Genomic DNA, 15,158 nt, shown 5'->3' with positions numbered 1-15,158 from the left:
GAGGGGAGAACAATGCACATACAAAATGAGAGGGGCAGAAGGGAAGTGAGTCATGGCTGCCGGAAAATATTTACTTGCAGATGTGAACACAAAGGAATCTCAAGCATCCCTTGCCTGTGCAGTGGATTTGTTGCCACAGGCTATTTAAGGTAGAAATCTGCCATATTTATCCTCCAGCCATGTCAGTTCAAGCTACTCCCCCAGGGCCCTGATAGCACAATATCACTTTGCAAGACATGCCCAACTGTGCAGGAAGGCTACCCCATCTTATGTTAGGAAGGAAGTTCATGCCTAAATCCTTTTCAGGACAGCAAAAGAAATGAGAAAAAATTGCTAATGATCTTGAAGCAAGGATAGCAGAAGCAGGAAGCCTGAGCCTCCTAGCTCCATCAAAAATGGTTTGTGGGACCTTCGGCAAGTTATTCAGTTTGGTGTGTCAGTTTTGCCTCCTAATACCTATCCACACACTTTAATGCACATGTGTACAACTGACAGAAGGCTGGAAAACTCTTCCAGAAGGCAGTCAGGGTGAAATATCAGAGCTTGAAAGCAGCAGTGAAACAAGTCCCAGAGATCTTTCAGACTAATATTATTCTTTCAGTAAGTGTGGTGGCAGAGAAGGATCACCAGGTTTTCCAAGTGCTGCTCTGGAAGTTATGCCAGGCATCTTCAACACAGCAATCTCAGGATATGGGATTGACTCAGACTCCTGAATGCTGGACAAAGAGGGCAGCAGGACCTGAGGGGTGAAAATGAGCAAGGATGAGATGAATCACCTCACTGTGCAATTCCTCCTCCTGCATGAGTCTCCTCAGTGGACACACTACCAGCTGGGGATGAATGAGGTAGTGCTGGTTTCTCAAACTGAGAAAGAAAGGCCAAACCCTCTGCACCCCAAACACACCTTGTTGCAAGTGAAAACCACAGCTTGCTAGACCTTCTGCAAACGTGTCAGCCAGTGCTGAGAGCTGCAGCCCACATGGTACCCTGGAGCGAGGCAGGGAGCCTGGCACTGCAAAGTAGCCAAGAGCAGCTCATGTTTAGCCCTTCTGCTTGAAGAAGCCCTGCTACAAAGAGCCTTCCCCTGCCACAAATGTCAGGGTGGGAATTGAGATGCTTGAGATTTGTGCTGGGGTATTGCAAGCAGCCACAGCACCATAGCAGCACCACAACTTCAGCGCTGCATGCCTGCAATGAAATACTGCTGATAATTAGCACTGGAAGCACTGCTATAAACAACTGCACTACTCGTGTCACTAGTGCTATCCTCAGTTTGGGGCAGGTTGAAGATGGGCATTAATAAAATCATCTTGTAGCTTGTAGGTTTATGCCCAAGCAAACCAGGAGTTAAACATTAAAATTACAGTACTTTTGACAACTGAAATATTTTTCATCAGTATCAGAGTGCCCAGATAATTTATATATCACAAATATTATTTGGTAGGATTAAATTTGAAAATTATATATCAAGGATTTGTTATTGGAAGGGAAAGCATTTGCAGCATACAGACCAACAGAAGAAAAGCCTGATTGCTGGGATGAATAATGCATATTGCCTATGGTACTAATTAACCTTGTACTCCAGTAAGATATTACGGAACAATAAGGCTAATCTGAATGTGGTCTGACACTCTTCCCAATGGCATCTGGAAATCAGTCTGTGAAACATGTAAAATTTGAATTTGTTAAACCAGAAGCCTTTGCTCAATAAACTTTCAGGAGTATTTTTGTTTCTCTATATCCACAGCCCACGCTGTGTTCATACACGTAGGCAGCCACAAAACACTGAAGGTGACTCCACGATTAGAAATGTTCTAGCTTGGCTTTCCATGGCCCCTCACCCACCTGCCAGCAGCACACAAGCAATAACAGGGTGCCTCTCACTAAATCCTACAATGCACATTCAGTCCTACAAACAGAACTGCAGTGTGACTGTCTCCAACCTAAAAGCAAATACCTCCATCTGAAAATACCTTCATCCATTCTAGTTTGGGCTGGTTTTTCTTTCCTTGTAAAATACTCATTTTTCTTCTTAGCACAGAGCCACACATGGTATTAAACACGGATGCCACATCAGAGGCATCATGTTTTCAGTTGTGTGCACAGTGCCCACAAAGTACAGCAAAATGACTTGCACATACCTGAATGACTGAAAACACGGAAGGGGTCATGCACAGGGATCTGGATAAACACTTTTTGTGTCAGTTTAGAGTCATGGAATCAAGTTGCCAGACAACACTGGCCAGTGTTTTACACACCAAGGTCTGATCTAGCATAATCTTTTACTGGGAAAAAAAACAACAAAAAAACTAAACCTACAACAACAACAACAACAACAAAAAAAAACCAACAAAAACCCCCCAAAAAACCAACCAACAAACAAAAAAACCCCCAAAAAGCCAAAAAACAAATAAAACAGGAGAAAAGAAGAGGCCACCAAATCAAACAGTCCCACAATATTTTGGAAGGGAGAGATTTGGCAGGGAGCACTTCTCCCCATCTACCAGTGCACTTAACATGCTACATTTCAGAGCCAGTGCATGACCCAATGCCTTCACCATCAGGATGACACATCTCATCAATGCCATTAGCCACGGTCAGAGCTCCATCAATAACAGACTCACACAACGATTTCACTGGACCCCGAGCGCCAGATTTCCAGCTGGCAGCCAGCCCACACACCCCAGCAAAAATACACCAGGAGAGGTCTGACCTGACTGCTGAGTTCTGTTTTACTGATGCATCCAGGAGACAAGAGCCTGAAGACATCAATGATGAGGATGCCAAGTGCAGAGCTCTTGCTCAGATGAGCACACAGCAGCAACTTAGGGAAGGCTTCCTACAATGCACCATGTCCTGCAGCCAGGCTCAAGGGCTGCTATGCCATTTTAAACTAACTAGAGTGAGAAGTGACTTGAAATTTCTTCCTTACTCTCTTCAATGGAGAAGAGTGAAAAAACAGGTGGATGAACTTTAGCATGTGTCCCCCTGCATTACATGAGAAAAAGACAACCACGAAATGCCAGAAACTGATATTTGGGAAACCTGGAGGAGATCAGGATCAGACCACTTGCTGACAAATAGGTCTGAGTTATACCAATTATCATGAACTAAATTTCCTTCCTATAGCTTGTGTTCTGCTGTTAGTCAGTACGACACTTAATAAAGATCTAGGCCAGGAAATAATTTAGTTAACATATCATAAAGGATTACCATCTCCCTCCCACCAAAATCAATGATAAAATCCCCACTGACTACAAAACGCAAAAGATCACACTGCAATTCATTTCTGCCAGGAAACCTGCAACCAGATGTATCAGTCTGGCAGCACTACCCTGCAGCAAGGTCTCTCAGTGTTATTTCTGCCGGGCTCACTACTGCAGGCACCAACAGGATGGTTTCTTCCTCTCTCTAGTACTAGCTAGACTCTCAATCTGGACCAAAATGCCTTTGCACATGAATGATCAATTAAGTCTCTCGAGCATAAGCTTGTCTCCACATCTGCCTGTGTGGGCCCACGCTGCCCTGACCCAAGCCATATCTGTAGGCATTACCCCCGTCTAGATTCCCTGCTGACGGCTTTGTTGAAGGATGCTACTGCTGTCACAACACAAGAGCAGGTCCTAGCTGCTGTGACACTTCATTTGTCTGGGCAGCAGCAATGCCTGGAAGGATGACTGCCCTGTTTTAGTGGAAGTATGCAAGATAATCAAGGCCAGCTAAGCAAACTAGTTTTGACACATTAAATCATGCTTGAACTGTGAAAGCAAAGAAAAATAATGTAAAAGCTCTTCTAAAAAAAATTTTACAAATAAATAAATAATATGGGCCAGTCTTGTGCCCAGGGAAGGGAGAAAAGCTTTTATCCGAGCCTGACTGAGGACTTTGGGTAGGCAGAGAGGGGAAATTTTTTCTGCAAGACAGACACATGCCTTTTTCTTCATAGGTTTGTAGCATTTCACTTCTATAAAGAGTCTCTTGCTGATCATCTGCTCTGGCAGTAAAAGAGCATCAAATGCTCGAGCAAAAAACAGACCCAAAAATAGGCAGGACAGGAAGAATAAAATCACATTACCTGTCTGCTTACCCCTTACCAGCACACTCATGTGCCTACAAATGCCCTGACCAACATCTGACTTGGTACTGGAGGGTCCCATGATTACTTTTGCTACAGTACTCTGTGAGCCTTAAGCTATTTTTTCCTCAAATTCTCTCTGCAGGCACTTTGCTCTGGACATTGCAGGCTGCAATGACAACACTCAGTCTGCTGCAGGTCAACCATTGCAATGCAGGAAATCCCAGCAGCACAGGGTCACAGGGCATCTGTGGACCTTGGCAATTATATATGGCATCTCCCCATCATCCTGGATCTCTTCCTCCCTGCTGTGAATTTCTTCCAGTAATTAACATGCCCAATTGCCTTGGATTTATACTAATAAAACACTGGCTCCTCTCCCAAGATTCCAACACTGCTGTTGCTTCTTGAACCTGCCACAGTCCCAGCAGTAATGAAGTCCACACTCCTAGCTCTATTGCTGACTGGGTTGCAAGCTATCTGAGAAGCTGACTGGAGCTGGGAAGCTGCAGCCCGGAGGTTGCTTCCACCAAATTACAAATTAGCACATTCCCCATGCTCTGCAGTAATTAAAAACCTTCCTTTCCAGGCAGCTTTCGAAGGCAACACTGTGACCCCTGTCACCACTGCAATGGGATGACAGACTGTCCAACTCAGTGTAAGCCCTCTGATGCATTATTTGTGGAATTAGTACTGTACCAGAGTGACTCCTCAGCCCAGGCAGGAGACAGTGATTTCACCTGGGTAGCAGTTGTCACTTGGAGTTCAACAAAGATCACGTTGGCTCCCTAGACAGGCTTACTTTGTTTGAGTAATACCAGTCACACACATGCAGAGGGACTGGACAGTCTGCTGGGGCAGGGGATGCTTTTTTATATATATGCAGAGTGTCTGGTAGTCAATAATGCTGATGTTTTGGCAGTGAAATGGACCCTTGGGCAGAGATGGATTCCTTGGCACAGCTGCCACCCTAGGCAGAGCCTCTAGGTGATGTGAGAGTCCTGTTCAGAAAATGCACTTCCAGGCCAAGTGGTTTTTTGAAAGAAAGCATCGAACTGAGGCAAGCTTTTTGAAATGACAATTTCTGTTCAAATTCCATCTCTAGAGGAATGTTAATTTCATTGTTATTTCACAATGAATCCACCTGGAGATGAATGATCTTAAAAGGGTTTTAGGTTAGTTTAAGAGCACAAAAAGAACACATGAGATCAAGCACAGCACTGATACCCAAAATCCTGGTTCAGGTTCTAGTCTCTGAATGGCACTGAATAACTCAGTCTCCAGCCCAAGGCTGTTGTTTGTAGATCTGGGAATAGTGACTCTGACCTTCTTCATGAAGTGGGTAGCTCAAGATCCAACAGAGGAAAGCCCTTCACATGACCTGGAAAGCGGTTTTAATAGTCTGCATTAACTATTTCTTTCCTCACAGTGAAACACTTCTCAAGTGGCAGCAAAACTACCCATAAGCTAGTCAAAGCCTACTGTGAGGACTTGGCTCAGGATACCCGTCCAGGTGTCACTGCAAGAATGGCTCTCATCTCAAGTCAGCACTACCCCCAGTGCCCCCACTGGTCAGGCACAGCTGTCAGGGAAGCTGAGCCCACCACCATCACTGCCACAGCGGGCTCTGTGAGGACCATGAAGATGCAGATGAAGGTGCTCTGCTGATGTGTATCCCCTCCTACCCATCCTGCTTCCAGGAATATAACTGTGGGTGGCATGAGGAGGCAGGGATAGGCAGATTATCCCATGCAGGCAGGGACAGCGTTCTTTCAACCCCCCCAGCCAGGGAGTTTGTCCTGATACTGCCTGAGTTTTCAGGAGAAGGGAAGAAAAATTTTTCTTGGCATTAAATTGATTGACTGTCATTTGAAGTGAGAAGAAAGTTGTCATCTTAAATCCCAATTCTTCAAACTTCAGCTGTATTTTTAAGGACATAAATTTATAAAGACAGGTGTATGAAAGTAATAAGGGATATCCACAGCCTTGAATTGCCCCTTTTGTCTTGGTTTGTTTTGGTTTGTTTTTTTCTCTCACCAGTTTTGTGTATACATTTTGGGGTTTATGTAACACCTACCCCTCTGAGCTTGCTCCAGTATTTAAAACCTCTTAACCACCCTGAGGGAAATAAAAAATGGAAGCTCATTGGAACCTTACTCAATACAATCTTAACCCTGTGTTGTTCATACATACAATTCTGTCTACACCAGATTAATTTCTTCAGTGACAGAAAATGAACAATCTTCCAGCGAAATAAACGGGTATCTCTTTTATCAGGAAGAGCAGATGCAACTCTTTCTACAGACATATGTATTGCAGTTTCATTGCTTGTACTTCATTCTACTGAACACTTACCTTATAAAGGATACAAGTGTATTCATCTAAAGAAATAAAATATAAGCTGTGAATCTGTCCATACAAGGCACAATTGTAGCCTGCTTTTGTGGAGCCTGGATTTCAACCTCAATTTTAACCCAGAGAAGTGAAAATGGTCAAAATGTAGAGCATGCAGAGAGGAAAGCTTATTATTGAAATATCAACACATCATTAACTACTGCTAAGTGTTTCTAAATGAGAAATACAAAACCAAACCCCCAAATTATGAGCAAAACAATAGTACCACTTCATTTTAATACCCCACATAAATTAGGTGGAATGAGGGTTCTGACAAACGAGCTCCAGCAGACCCTTGGCAGTTCAAGTGGTTGAAGCCACCCTTCTGCTACAGATCACCATCCAGGGAGAGTGCCCCCAGGCCAGGACATCAAGACAAGTACTCCAGTGATCCCATCAGTCATGGGCAAACTATCCAGTTTGACAGAGCCAGCAGCAGCTTCCAGCACTGGGGCAGAGTGGGCAGCTGGGGACAGCTGTATCTTAAATCAAGGCAATTAAATTCACTGCATTGCCAACCAGCATTCATGCACTTCATCCTTAGTGGTTTTCCAGAGTTCTTAATTGTTTCAAAAACCCACAATTAATAAGTGAGCTGTTTCCAAGCCATTCAAAGTCAAAGCTGGCAAACAAAGGAATCTAACCACACCATGGCAAACACTCCTTTTGTCCTGCAACACCTCTGCCATCCCATAATTTAACAAATTCCCTAATCTACCAATGGATACAGTATCTTCAAGAATGATAAAAGCAAACAAAGGCACCACTCAAGTAAATATCATTTAGTTATCTAGGACCAGACTAAAAAGCATACCCTAAGATCTATCCCAAAATATCTAGTGGTTAAGAAGCAAACATGACCTTCACAGTTTACACTTCTGAAGCCATTTCCAAACCTTATTTTGTTTGCACTGCTCAATCTATACTTTGTGAAGGGAATAAAGTACTTCTTAACTGTCCTTCTGAAAGGTGACTGCACAGCAGCCAGGCTGCAAAGAACAGGAAGGTTAAGCTGGTCAAAGCAGCAGCCCAACAGCATCGCTGCAGAACAAGGAAAAGATCTTCAGTCACTGGGGTTATGAGTATGCAAGGTAGTGCAGAAAGCTACAGCTCATTAGTAAAGCATAAACTATTGCACATAGATGGACACCGTGCCTCCTATAAAAAGGAGGGCAAATATACACACACACAACAAAACAGAGTAATATTTAATCAGTCCTGCTGCAATGCAATTTTGATCTGTGCAAAACATTTCCCTGCTCTTGTTAATTATTTCAGCTGCAGAACAAAACACCTAAATATATACATGCACACACCTCTCTACAGACTAAAACCCATTCTCCCTCCAGTGACAACTGCATTTTGCATTCAAGTGACTTTCTTTACATTTGCAAAGAGAATACACATTGTGTAGCCAAAAATTCAGCTATCCTGACACTGGTTGAGTTTGTGACTAATTAAAATTAACTAGGTACTTCAGCTCATAATTATATAACCACCTAGCATGCTATATTCCCAGCCAATTTGGTTTTAATCAGAAAAAAGCAGAAGAAGTATGAATGATGGGCAAAGAACTCCCTGGAGGGACAACAGTATTTCCAGATTTCGTATTCTCCATATACCAAATATTTCCATCACTGTTTTTCTTGCCATGTAATCACCTCCCAGTAGAACAATTAAAAAGAGATTTTTAATTTTATTTTTTTTTTAATCCCTGGACTTTGCTTGCTTTCCACTCCACTACGAAGGTAAAAGCACACTTGCCTTATCCACCTGAGTCCCAGCTGGGAAGTCTCTCACAAGACAGGCAGCATTTAGCAGTATGCTACCTTTCTAGCATAGGTAACAAGGAGGAGAGAGGGGGAGAGAGAATTCAGCCAACATGAGGCAGAGAGGCAGGCAGGTTGTGGAATGGACTGAAGAAAAGCTTCCCCCCTACTGCAGCTATATGAGGCATAAAAACAAGTTTCAAAAAAAGACCAAGTTTCAAAATAAGATTACCTGTGCAGCAGCATGTTTCCATTTCTAGAAATAAGGGGATAGGAAAGGCAATGGCTGAGGTCCTGCACTGTGTCCCCTGAGAAAACCGCACATAATACACAAATACACAGGGTTTGCTTTATTGTGGTGTCAGATATCTGTTTTATTCACAAGTATCCTCTGGGATAGCTGCTGTGCAGGCTCAGAAACACAAGAGTTGTAAAGCATGGCTCTGCCATCACTACATTTTAAGTCCTCAGTTGTCTCCCAACCCTCCACAGATGGTACCTTCTGCTCCTCACCAGCCAAGGGTCACTACCTCTGCCTGCTGGCTCCTGCACAGCTGTAAATAAACAATTGCCTCTGAGTATCCTTCTAGTGGCTCATCAACCGGATGGCAATCACTGCTCCAGGAAAGTGCCTTCCAACAGTCTGCACTGATTGCTCTGCTTTTGGAGGAAGATGAGTAGCTCTGCTTCATCCCCAATCAGCCAGCAACAAAATCATCCAGGAACTGATTCAGCAGGTAAACTTCTAAACTACATAAGCTAGATGTCAATTAGTTTTAATTAAGTCCAAAATAAATGACCTGTGAACACAACATTTTTTTTGCAGCCCTTGTTTTCTGTAAGGAAATCATTTCTGTTGCCAAGAGCTCAGCTGAATCACAACACAAGTAATGAACAATCAGCAAAAATAAATATGGTTTTGTAAATGCACTGAGGTATGTTCAGCAAAGTTGATTAAGGGAAAAATAATCAAACAAACATCAATATTTAGGACAGCAGAAGTGCTTGAACATTCTAGAGGCGTTTTACAAAAAACAAAAAAATCCAGGTATTTTTTCTGGCAGCAGCTGCTTTTCAAAACCACAAACTATACCCCCAATCTGTCTTTCTTCCAGCCCTCAGTTTCAATGTTCTTCCTCAGAAGGTGAAGAAAGATATCACTGAGTTTTCCTCCATTATTTTGTCCACCTCTAACATCTGTAAGCTTGTCTATACACCTGCTAGCTAGCTAAAACCAGCTGTACTCCTTTTGATGTCCCTTCAAGTGGCAGCATGCACAGATTCTCGGAAAGGAGAGTGTCATGACCTCCTGAACTCATTACTCACCTTTTCACTTTGGCTCTCCTTCTCTGGAGTTTTTCTTTTCTTCCATTTTTTCTTTACTCAAATATTTCATTTATTTATTCAGCTCTAAAGTCATCTGAAAAAAGATCAGGCTCTGCAAAATCAATTACATTTGCAGCCCACTGGACACTAGCAGGACCTCACCACTGCAAATGTGTTTGGCTCTCATTAGTTTAACATGTCAACAAGCCCTCTCCTCCAGTTGTACGGGCTCAGCTGTCTTTAAAGGTATAAAAATAAGTACTTCTTGCTGCTCACTGAAAACATATTGGGCTGAAGGTGAGGATGAACACAAAGGGTACCAGAAGGTGCCCTTGTCATGGTATTCATTCCCTACACAAACCCCAATGGTGAGTGCTGCTATCTACAGTAAGCAACTAAAACTGAAGTTTCAATAAAATTCACCTGTGCCAGGGCAGGAAGAAGGAAAGTAGACACTGGGCAGACAATGTTTTTTGGTCAACACCTAAATGGGTAAAGGGAGAAATGTCAGTTGCACCACACCAATTTTTAAAGCATTTTAGGATCTGTCCCTCAGCTTTGGTTGAGGCCTGCTAGGGCAGAGACCACCATTAGGAGACTTGAAACTGGCCAAGCAGACTTGAAAGCAGGCATTTTCCTCAATGACCCATTCAGAAAGCACCGGCTGAACTGAGGCAAGGCCCATAACCATCAGTCCATTAGTGGTACCAAACCGCCACTCTGGAAACCAGCACAGAAATTCACAGAGCAACTGCTTTAATTTCTCTTATTAACTAGCACAGCAATATATTATTGTGAATAATGAACCTTAACACTGGTCCTTACAAACACGTCCTAACACAGTCACAATTTACCTCTAGCTGTCCCTAGCAGTTGCTGATAAATGTGCCATGTTGCCAAAAGAGCGTGAAAATCCAAATAGTTTGGGTATTTTTACAGTAACTACTACCTAGCTGCCTATATTAATTGACAGAGTGAGCACATTATATAAGGAGATTAGACCATGTCATATTTACAACCTCAGAGTCCCCAGTGAGAGAAATTGCTCAGCTGTTACTGTCAGTGCCTTCTTCAAACAGGAACCCTGCTGACAAGATGATGAATTCAGAACATCATTGCCAATTAATGATTTGTAGGCAGAAGGGATTTCAATAGCTCCCATATGTTTGTGAGGATGACTGGGATTTACATCACCTCTAATAAAAGAGTGTAGTCTGCTCTGTCCAGACGTGACACTAGAGATTGGAAAATGTCATCTTTGCAGTGGAAATTTTAATAAACAAAGCCAGGCTCTTCTGGGCTGAAAATGTTTCCCAAAGCATGGTGATGAAAAACCTGCTTACTAAGTGAAAGCAAACTGGGAGACCACTTGGGAGATCACACAAGTGAATTACAAACCAAAGGTCAGAAGTTATTTAGGTGTTTGTGAAAGCTACACAGCAGAGTGCCAAGACCACCATTATGTCAGCCAGGAGCATGGAGTGCATTTCCTTAGCATCAATCAGACCGTGGAAAAAAAGTTCAGCATTTACAAATACATAGGACCTTTCCTGGTGTTACTTACTCTGCTCAGGGATGCAAAATTTAACTTCACTGTCCTAGAAGACAGTCTCATCTTAGTGAATGTAACAATAACCAAGCCAGAAAGTGTTTTACTCACAGGGGATATGGACATGAACTCCCATACATGCTGGATACAGACCTCCTGAGCTGCTTAAGGCTGAATGCTTCCTATCAACAGAGCATCTTGGAGCCAACCAGCAGGGAAAGCTTGGCACAATGACCTGGGTTAAACACCGGTCATCCAAATGGGGCCCTCAAACTGAATTTGCCATAGGCACTCAAGTCCCATTGATTTGGTGATGGAATTTAGGGCTATCCCACAAAGAAAAAGAATTACTGGCTTTAACACCTCTAGAGCAGCAAAGTGATAAAAATCCTGTCGGGAGTGCAGGCTGCAGGTGAGGTAAAGAGCAGTTTATGTGGATATTCCTTAGGAACAGGGCAGGCATAAACCACCACAAAGCATCTTTACACATCCTAATTATGATCACAGCCCTACCCAGCACAGTCATAAATTGAGAGGCCACATACTGTCCTCCTAAGAAAAATAAATTAAAAAATAACAACAACCTACACCCAAAACCAGAAAGCACAGCCTTTAATCACTAAGGTCTTCTGAAATGCTGTCTCAACACTGCAACCTCTCTACAGGCAGCCCAGCTTCTTCAATTATAGTCTCAGGTTTCTGATTTAGGTCTGTATTTTTTGGGTTTGATTCATTTTTTTTTTTTTTTTTTTTTTGCTAATAGTGTTTCTTTGGGTTGTTTGGTTGGGTTTTTTTTTTTTTGGGGGGGGGGGATTTTTTTGTTTGGTTAGGGTTTTTTGTTTGTTTTTTGTTTCTCTATGAGACCCCTAAGTGTGCTTTGAGAAATGTAGCATCAGAGGATAGGACTTCAAGAGTTGAAGGGTGACTAATAGAGGACTCCTTTCCTCCAAAAATTCTAGACCTAGCACCAAACTTGTGTCTTGTCATTTTGTGCCATGGTATTTTCAGCTATAATTAAGCAAAACCTTGCTGATCTATCAACCAACATCCCTTGTCTGTGGCAGTCTATATTTCCTCAACTTGGAATAATGTTGATCTTAGCCCCCCCATTGTACAGCAGTCTCTTCTCCCCCCGCTAAAAGGAGAAACATCTTTATTAGCACAGGAAAAGCAAAACCAAGACAGATTTTGCTGTATTGACTACATCTGTTGAAAAAGAAGACTATTCTGGTCAAAAATACCACTCCACATGCTGTTTAGTAGAGGCATCTCCAACACAAACATTTCTCTCAAACGTAACATTTTCTCTCCATGTCAACCTTTGAAGCGATTTGAACTATCTTCAGGGTCACGAGCATGTGACCGAGGACTAGAGGATCAAGACCACAGTTTGCTGTGGATATGCACTGATCTATTCTTTGTACTACACTACAAACAATAATCAGTGTCTGGAGTGAGGTGAAGACAAAATGCAACACAGACTTCAGCTGAAGTGGAATTCCTCTGCCTTCCCCACAGTATCTATTACAATCTATTATTAAGTGGCTGCAAAGACAAGCCAACTGAGATGGAACTGGTAAGCAATATATATTAATTTTGCAAAGAGCAGACTGTATTGAAATCATTGTTTACCTTCTCTTTTGCAAGCAAATTAGTTTTAGGCTACCTGCTACATATTTACAACAGAAGGGCAAATTTTATAAACAAGCATGTAATACAGCAAAACCATAAAATGAGATTGTACTCATTGTACTGATTGACTCAGAGTACACTGCTGTTCTTTGTAAGTATTCTTTTTAAGGTCTTAAGCTTTAGATACCCAGATCTCTTGCACAAGGCCTCTGATGATTCAGGAGATCTATGCTGACCAGTAATCTGGGAACCTCAGCCAGCTACTTGTGGGAAAACTTCAGCACATATGGAAGCATTTTTATCAGTGGGCCTTTAAGTTTAACTCTGAACAGCTGAGCAGCTTTGTATTAAATTATTTACCAGAGAGGAAAATCAATCAACTCACACCACATCAAATACCCAGGCCCCCACAGAGTGATAAAGACAGAAAAACACACTCCTCCAAATACAAAAACAAAATGCATCTTCTATAGAGAGATTAACTTCAAACATTCCCTGGTATTGTCCCAAAAAAAAAGAAACCAGGCTTCTAAGACTCATAAGGAAACCCTGATATGGGGGAAAAATAACATAAATCTCTAAATAACAGATAAGACTACAATTGCCTCATGGACCCAGTGCTCCAAAGGCAACAGAAGAATGCCAGATTCTCCTTGTTGGCAGCTCTGTTAGCAGCAGAAGCACCTGCACATAGGTGTCAAGTGCCATGACATCCAGCCCAGGCCTCTGTCTTCCTGCTCTAACACTTCACAAAGGACCTCAGTGGAAGTGAGAACCTGGCCCACCACTGTCAACTCAACCAGGCACAAAAACATGGAAGAGAAGAAAGCCCAGACTGCACACCACCTTTGCAGCGCCCTCCCTGCAAACCCTTACCTTGGCAGGTGTTGTTCTTCTCCTCATAGCCTGCCTTGCACAAGCACTTCCCGATGGGCACCAGCCATTCCCCCTCCGCACTGCAGTGCATCTTGGGTGCCTCCTCAGTCACCGAGTGGTTGATGCAGACGCCCGACACCTCCAGAAGCTGCGAGGAATCCGCACCCGTGATGGTGTCGGGGAAGCGGGCCAGGTTGCGGATCACCGACGGGCACTTCTTGTAGTACACGCGCACGGAGACCAGGGCGATGCAGGCACCCACGTCCTGGAAAGCCAGGTAAAATCCCTTCTTTGTCAGGGGCCCCACGTCTCTCACCTCCGTGTTGAGCTTCATCACTCTGTCGCCAAGGTCTAACTCTGTGAAGCTCTCATCAGCAGCAATGGTATCAATCTTGATGTACTGGTTTTCTTTGATGTTCCTCCCGTCTTCATCATCGGACTCAAAGTAGTACATGTTGAAAGTCTCCTTGCAGGTCCCAAGTCCTCCTGGAAGGCTGTTACAGTCCCTCAGGGTGAATTTGAGCTCAATGAAGATGCGGGATGCCCCCTCATTGGAGATCCAGCTGGTCAGAAGCCAGTTGTTCTGATTCTGTTCCATTACCTTGCATACTTGGTATGTGTGTATCGGAGCGTAGTTTTCATCCACCTCACCAATTTCTTCCCACTGTATAAAAAGGAAAAGTATTTTTTAAAACAGTCACAACTCTTAGCTTTGCCATCTAAACAGCATCTTGGGCTTCAGAACTCGGGACTTTCAGGGGAAAAAATGTTTTAATTGCCAAGCTTTCTGTACTAGAGGCTTGATACATTCCTGGTAAAGTCAGATAAATGATCCTTTATAAATAGAAAAGGATGCTAGTTAAAACTGTTTTAGACAGTTCAAAAGTGGGAAAACATATTGCTGGGTTTGTCCACTACTATTCAGTTAGGAAACAAAACAAAAGCAGATGGGGCCATTTCTGTGAGCTTTTCCAATGCATCCACGGTTCGTCTGTCCCCATGCCCCCAGGCTCCTTTCTATCACGTCCTCAAATCACTGCCCCACATAACGAAAACCACACTTCTACAAGCTATTCTCCCCCACCAAACTGCACGCCAGAAAATCAGTGGAGTGATACACGAAATAAATGAGCCTTTGCTATCCCCAAGTGCACTAGTCAGCGTAGTTCTTGCTCATGCAAAGAGAAGATTACTTCCAATACAGGTTACAGGGATCTGCGAATCTTGAGCTGTTTATGTGGTACACAGGCTTTTAATCAGAGCTTCAGGCAACTTTCTGCAGCTTTGTGGGAATTGCAGCAACTGTTTGTTCATTTTATTTTAGCCATGCTCTGAAGGGCATCACTTGGAAGAAATGCTTTTTCCTGGTGCAGCTCGGAGTCAGTAGCATCACAACTGTGCCTACAACAGATACACATTAGCATTTCCTCTCTGCTTTTGATGACCCCAGTGTTGCATTGAAAGATTAAATTAACCATCTTAGTGCAGCAAAGAACCCAGGAGAGCCAGTGTTGGTTTCAGTTTTGTTCCCTTCTAC

The 15,158-nt window shown here is 43.1% G+C and overlaps 1 protein-coding gene across 18 annotated transcripts in view; it reads right to left on the bottom strand.

Annotated features, from left to right (window-relative positions):
* Positions 1–15,158, bottom strand: part of EPHA5 (EPH receptor A5) — a 193,577-nt gene that overhangs the window by 135,758 nt on the left and 42,661 nt on the right. For all 18 annotated transcript variants that reach the window (XM_064417313.1, XM_064417307.1, XM_064417314.1 and 15 more), the window contains one exon: positions 13,622–14,285. In XM_064417313.1, the coding sequence (XP_064273383.1) occupies positions 13,622–14,285 (664 nt within the window). The remainder of the gene's footprint in view (positions 1–13,621; positions 14,286–15,158) is intronic.

Source organism: Passer domesticus, chromosome 4, assembly GCF_036417665.1.
Source record: "Passer domesticus isolate bPasDom1 chromosome 4, bPasDom1.hap1, whole genome shotgun sequence".
NCBI classification, from domain to species: Eukaryota; Metazoa; Chordata; class Aves; order Passeriformes; family Passeridae; genus Passer; species Passer domesticus.
The sequence above is the reverse complement of the archived record's forward strand: the minus strand, read 5'-3'. Positions and strand labels throughout refer to the sequence as shown.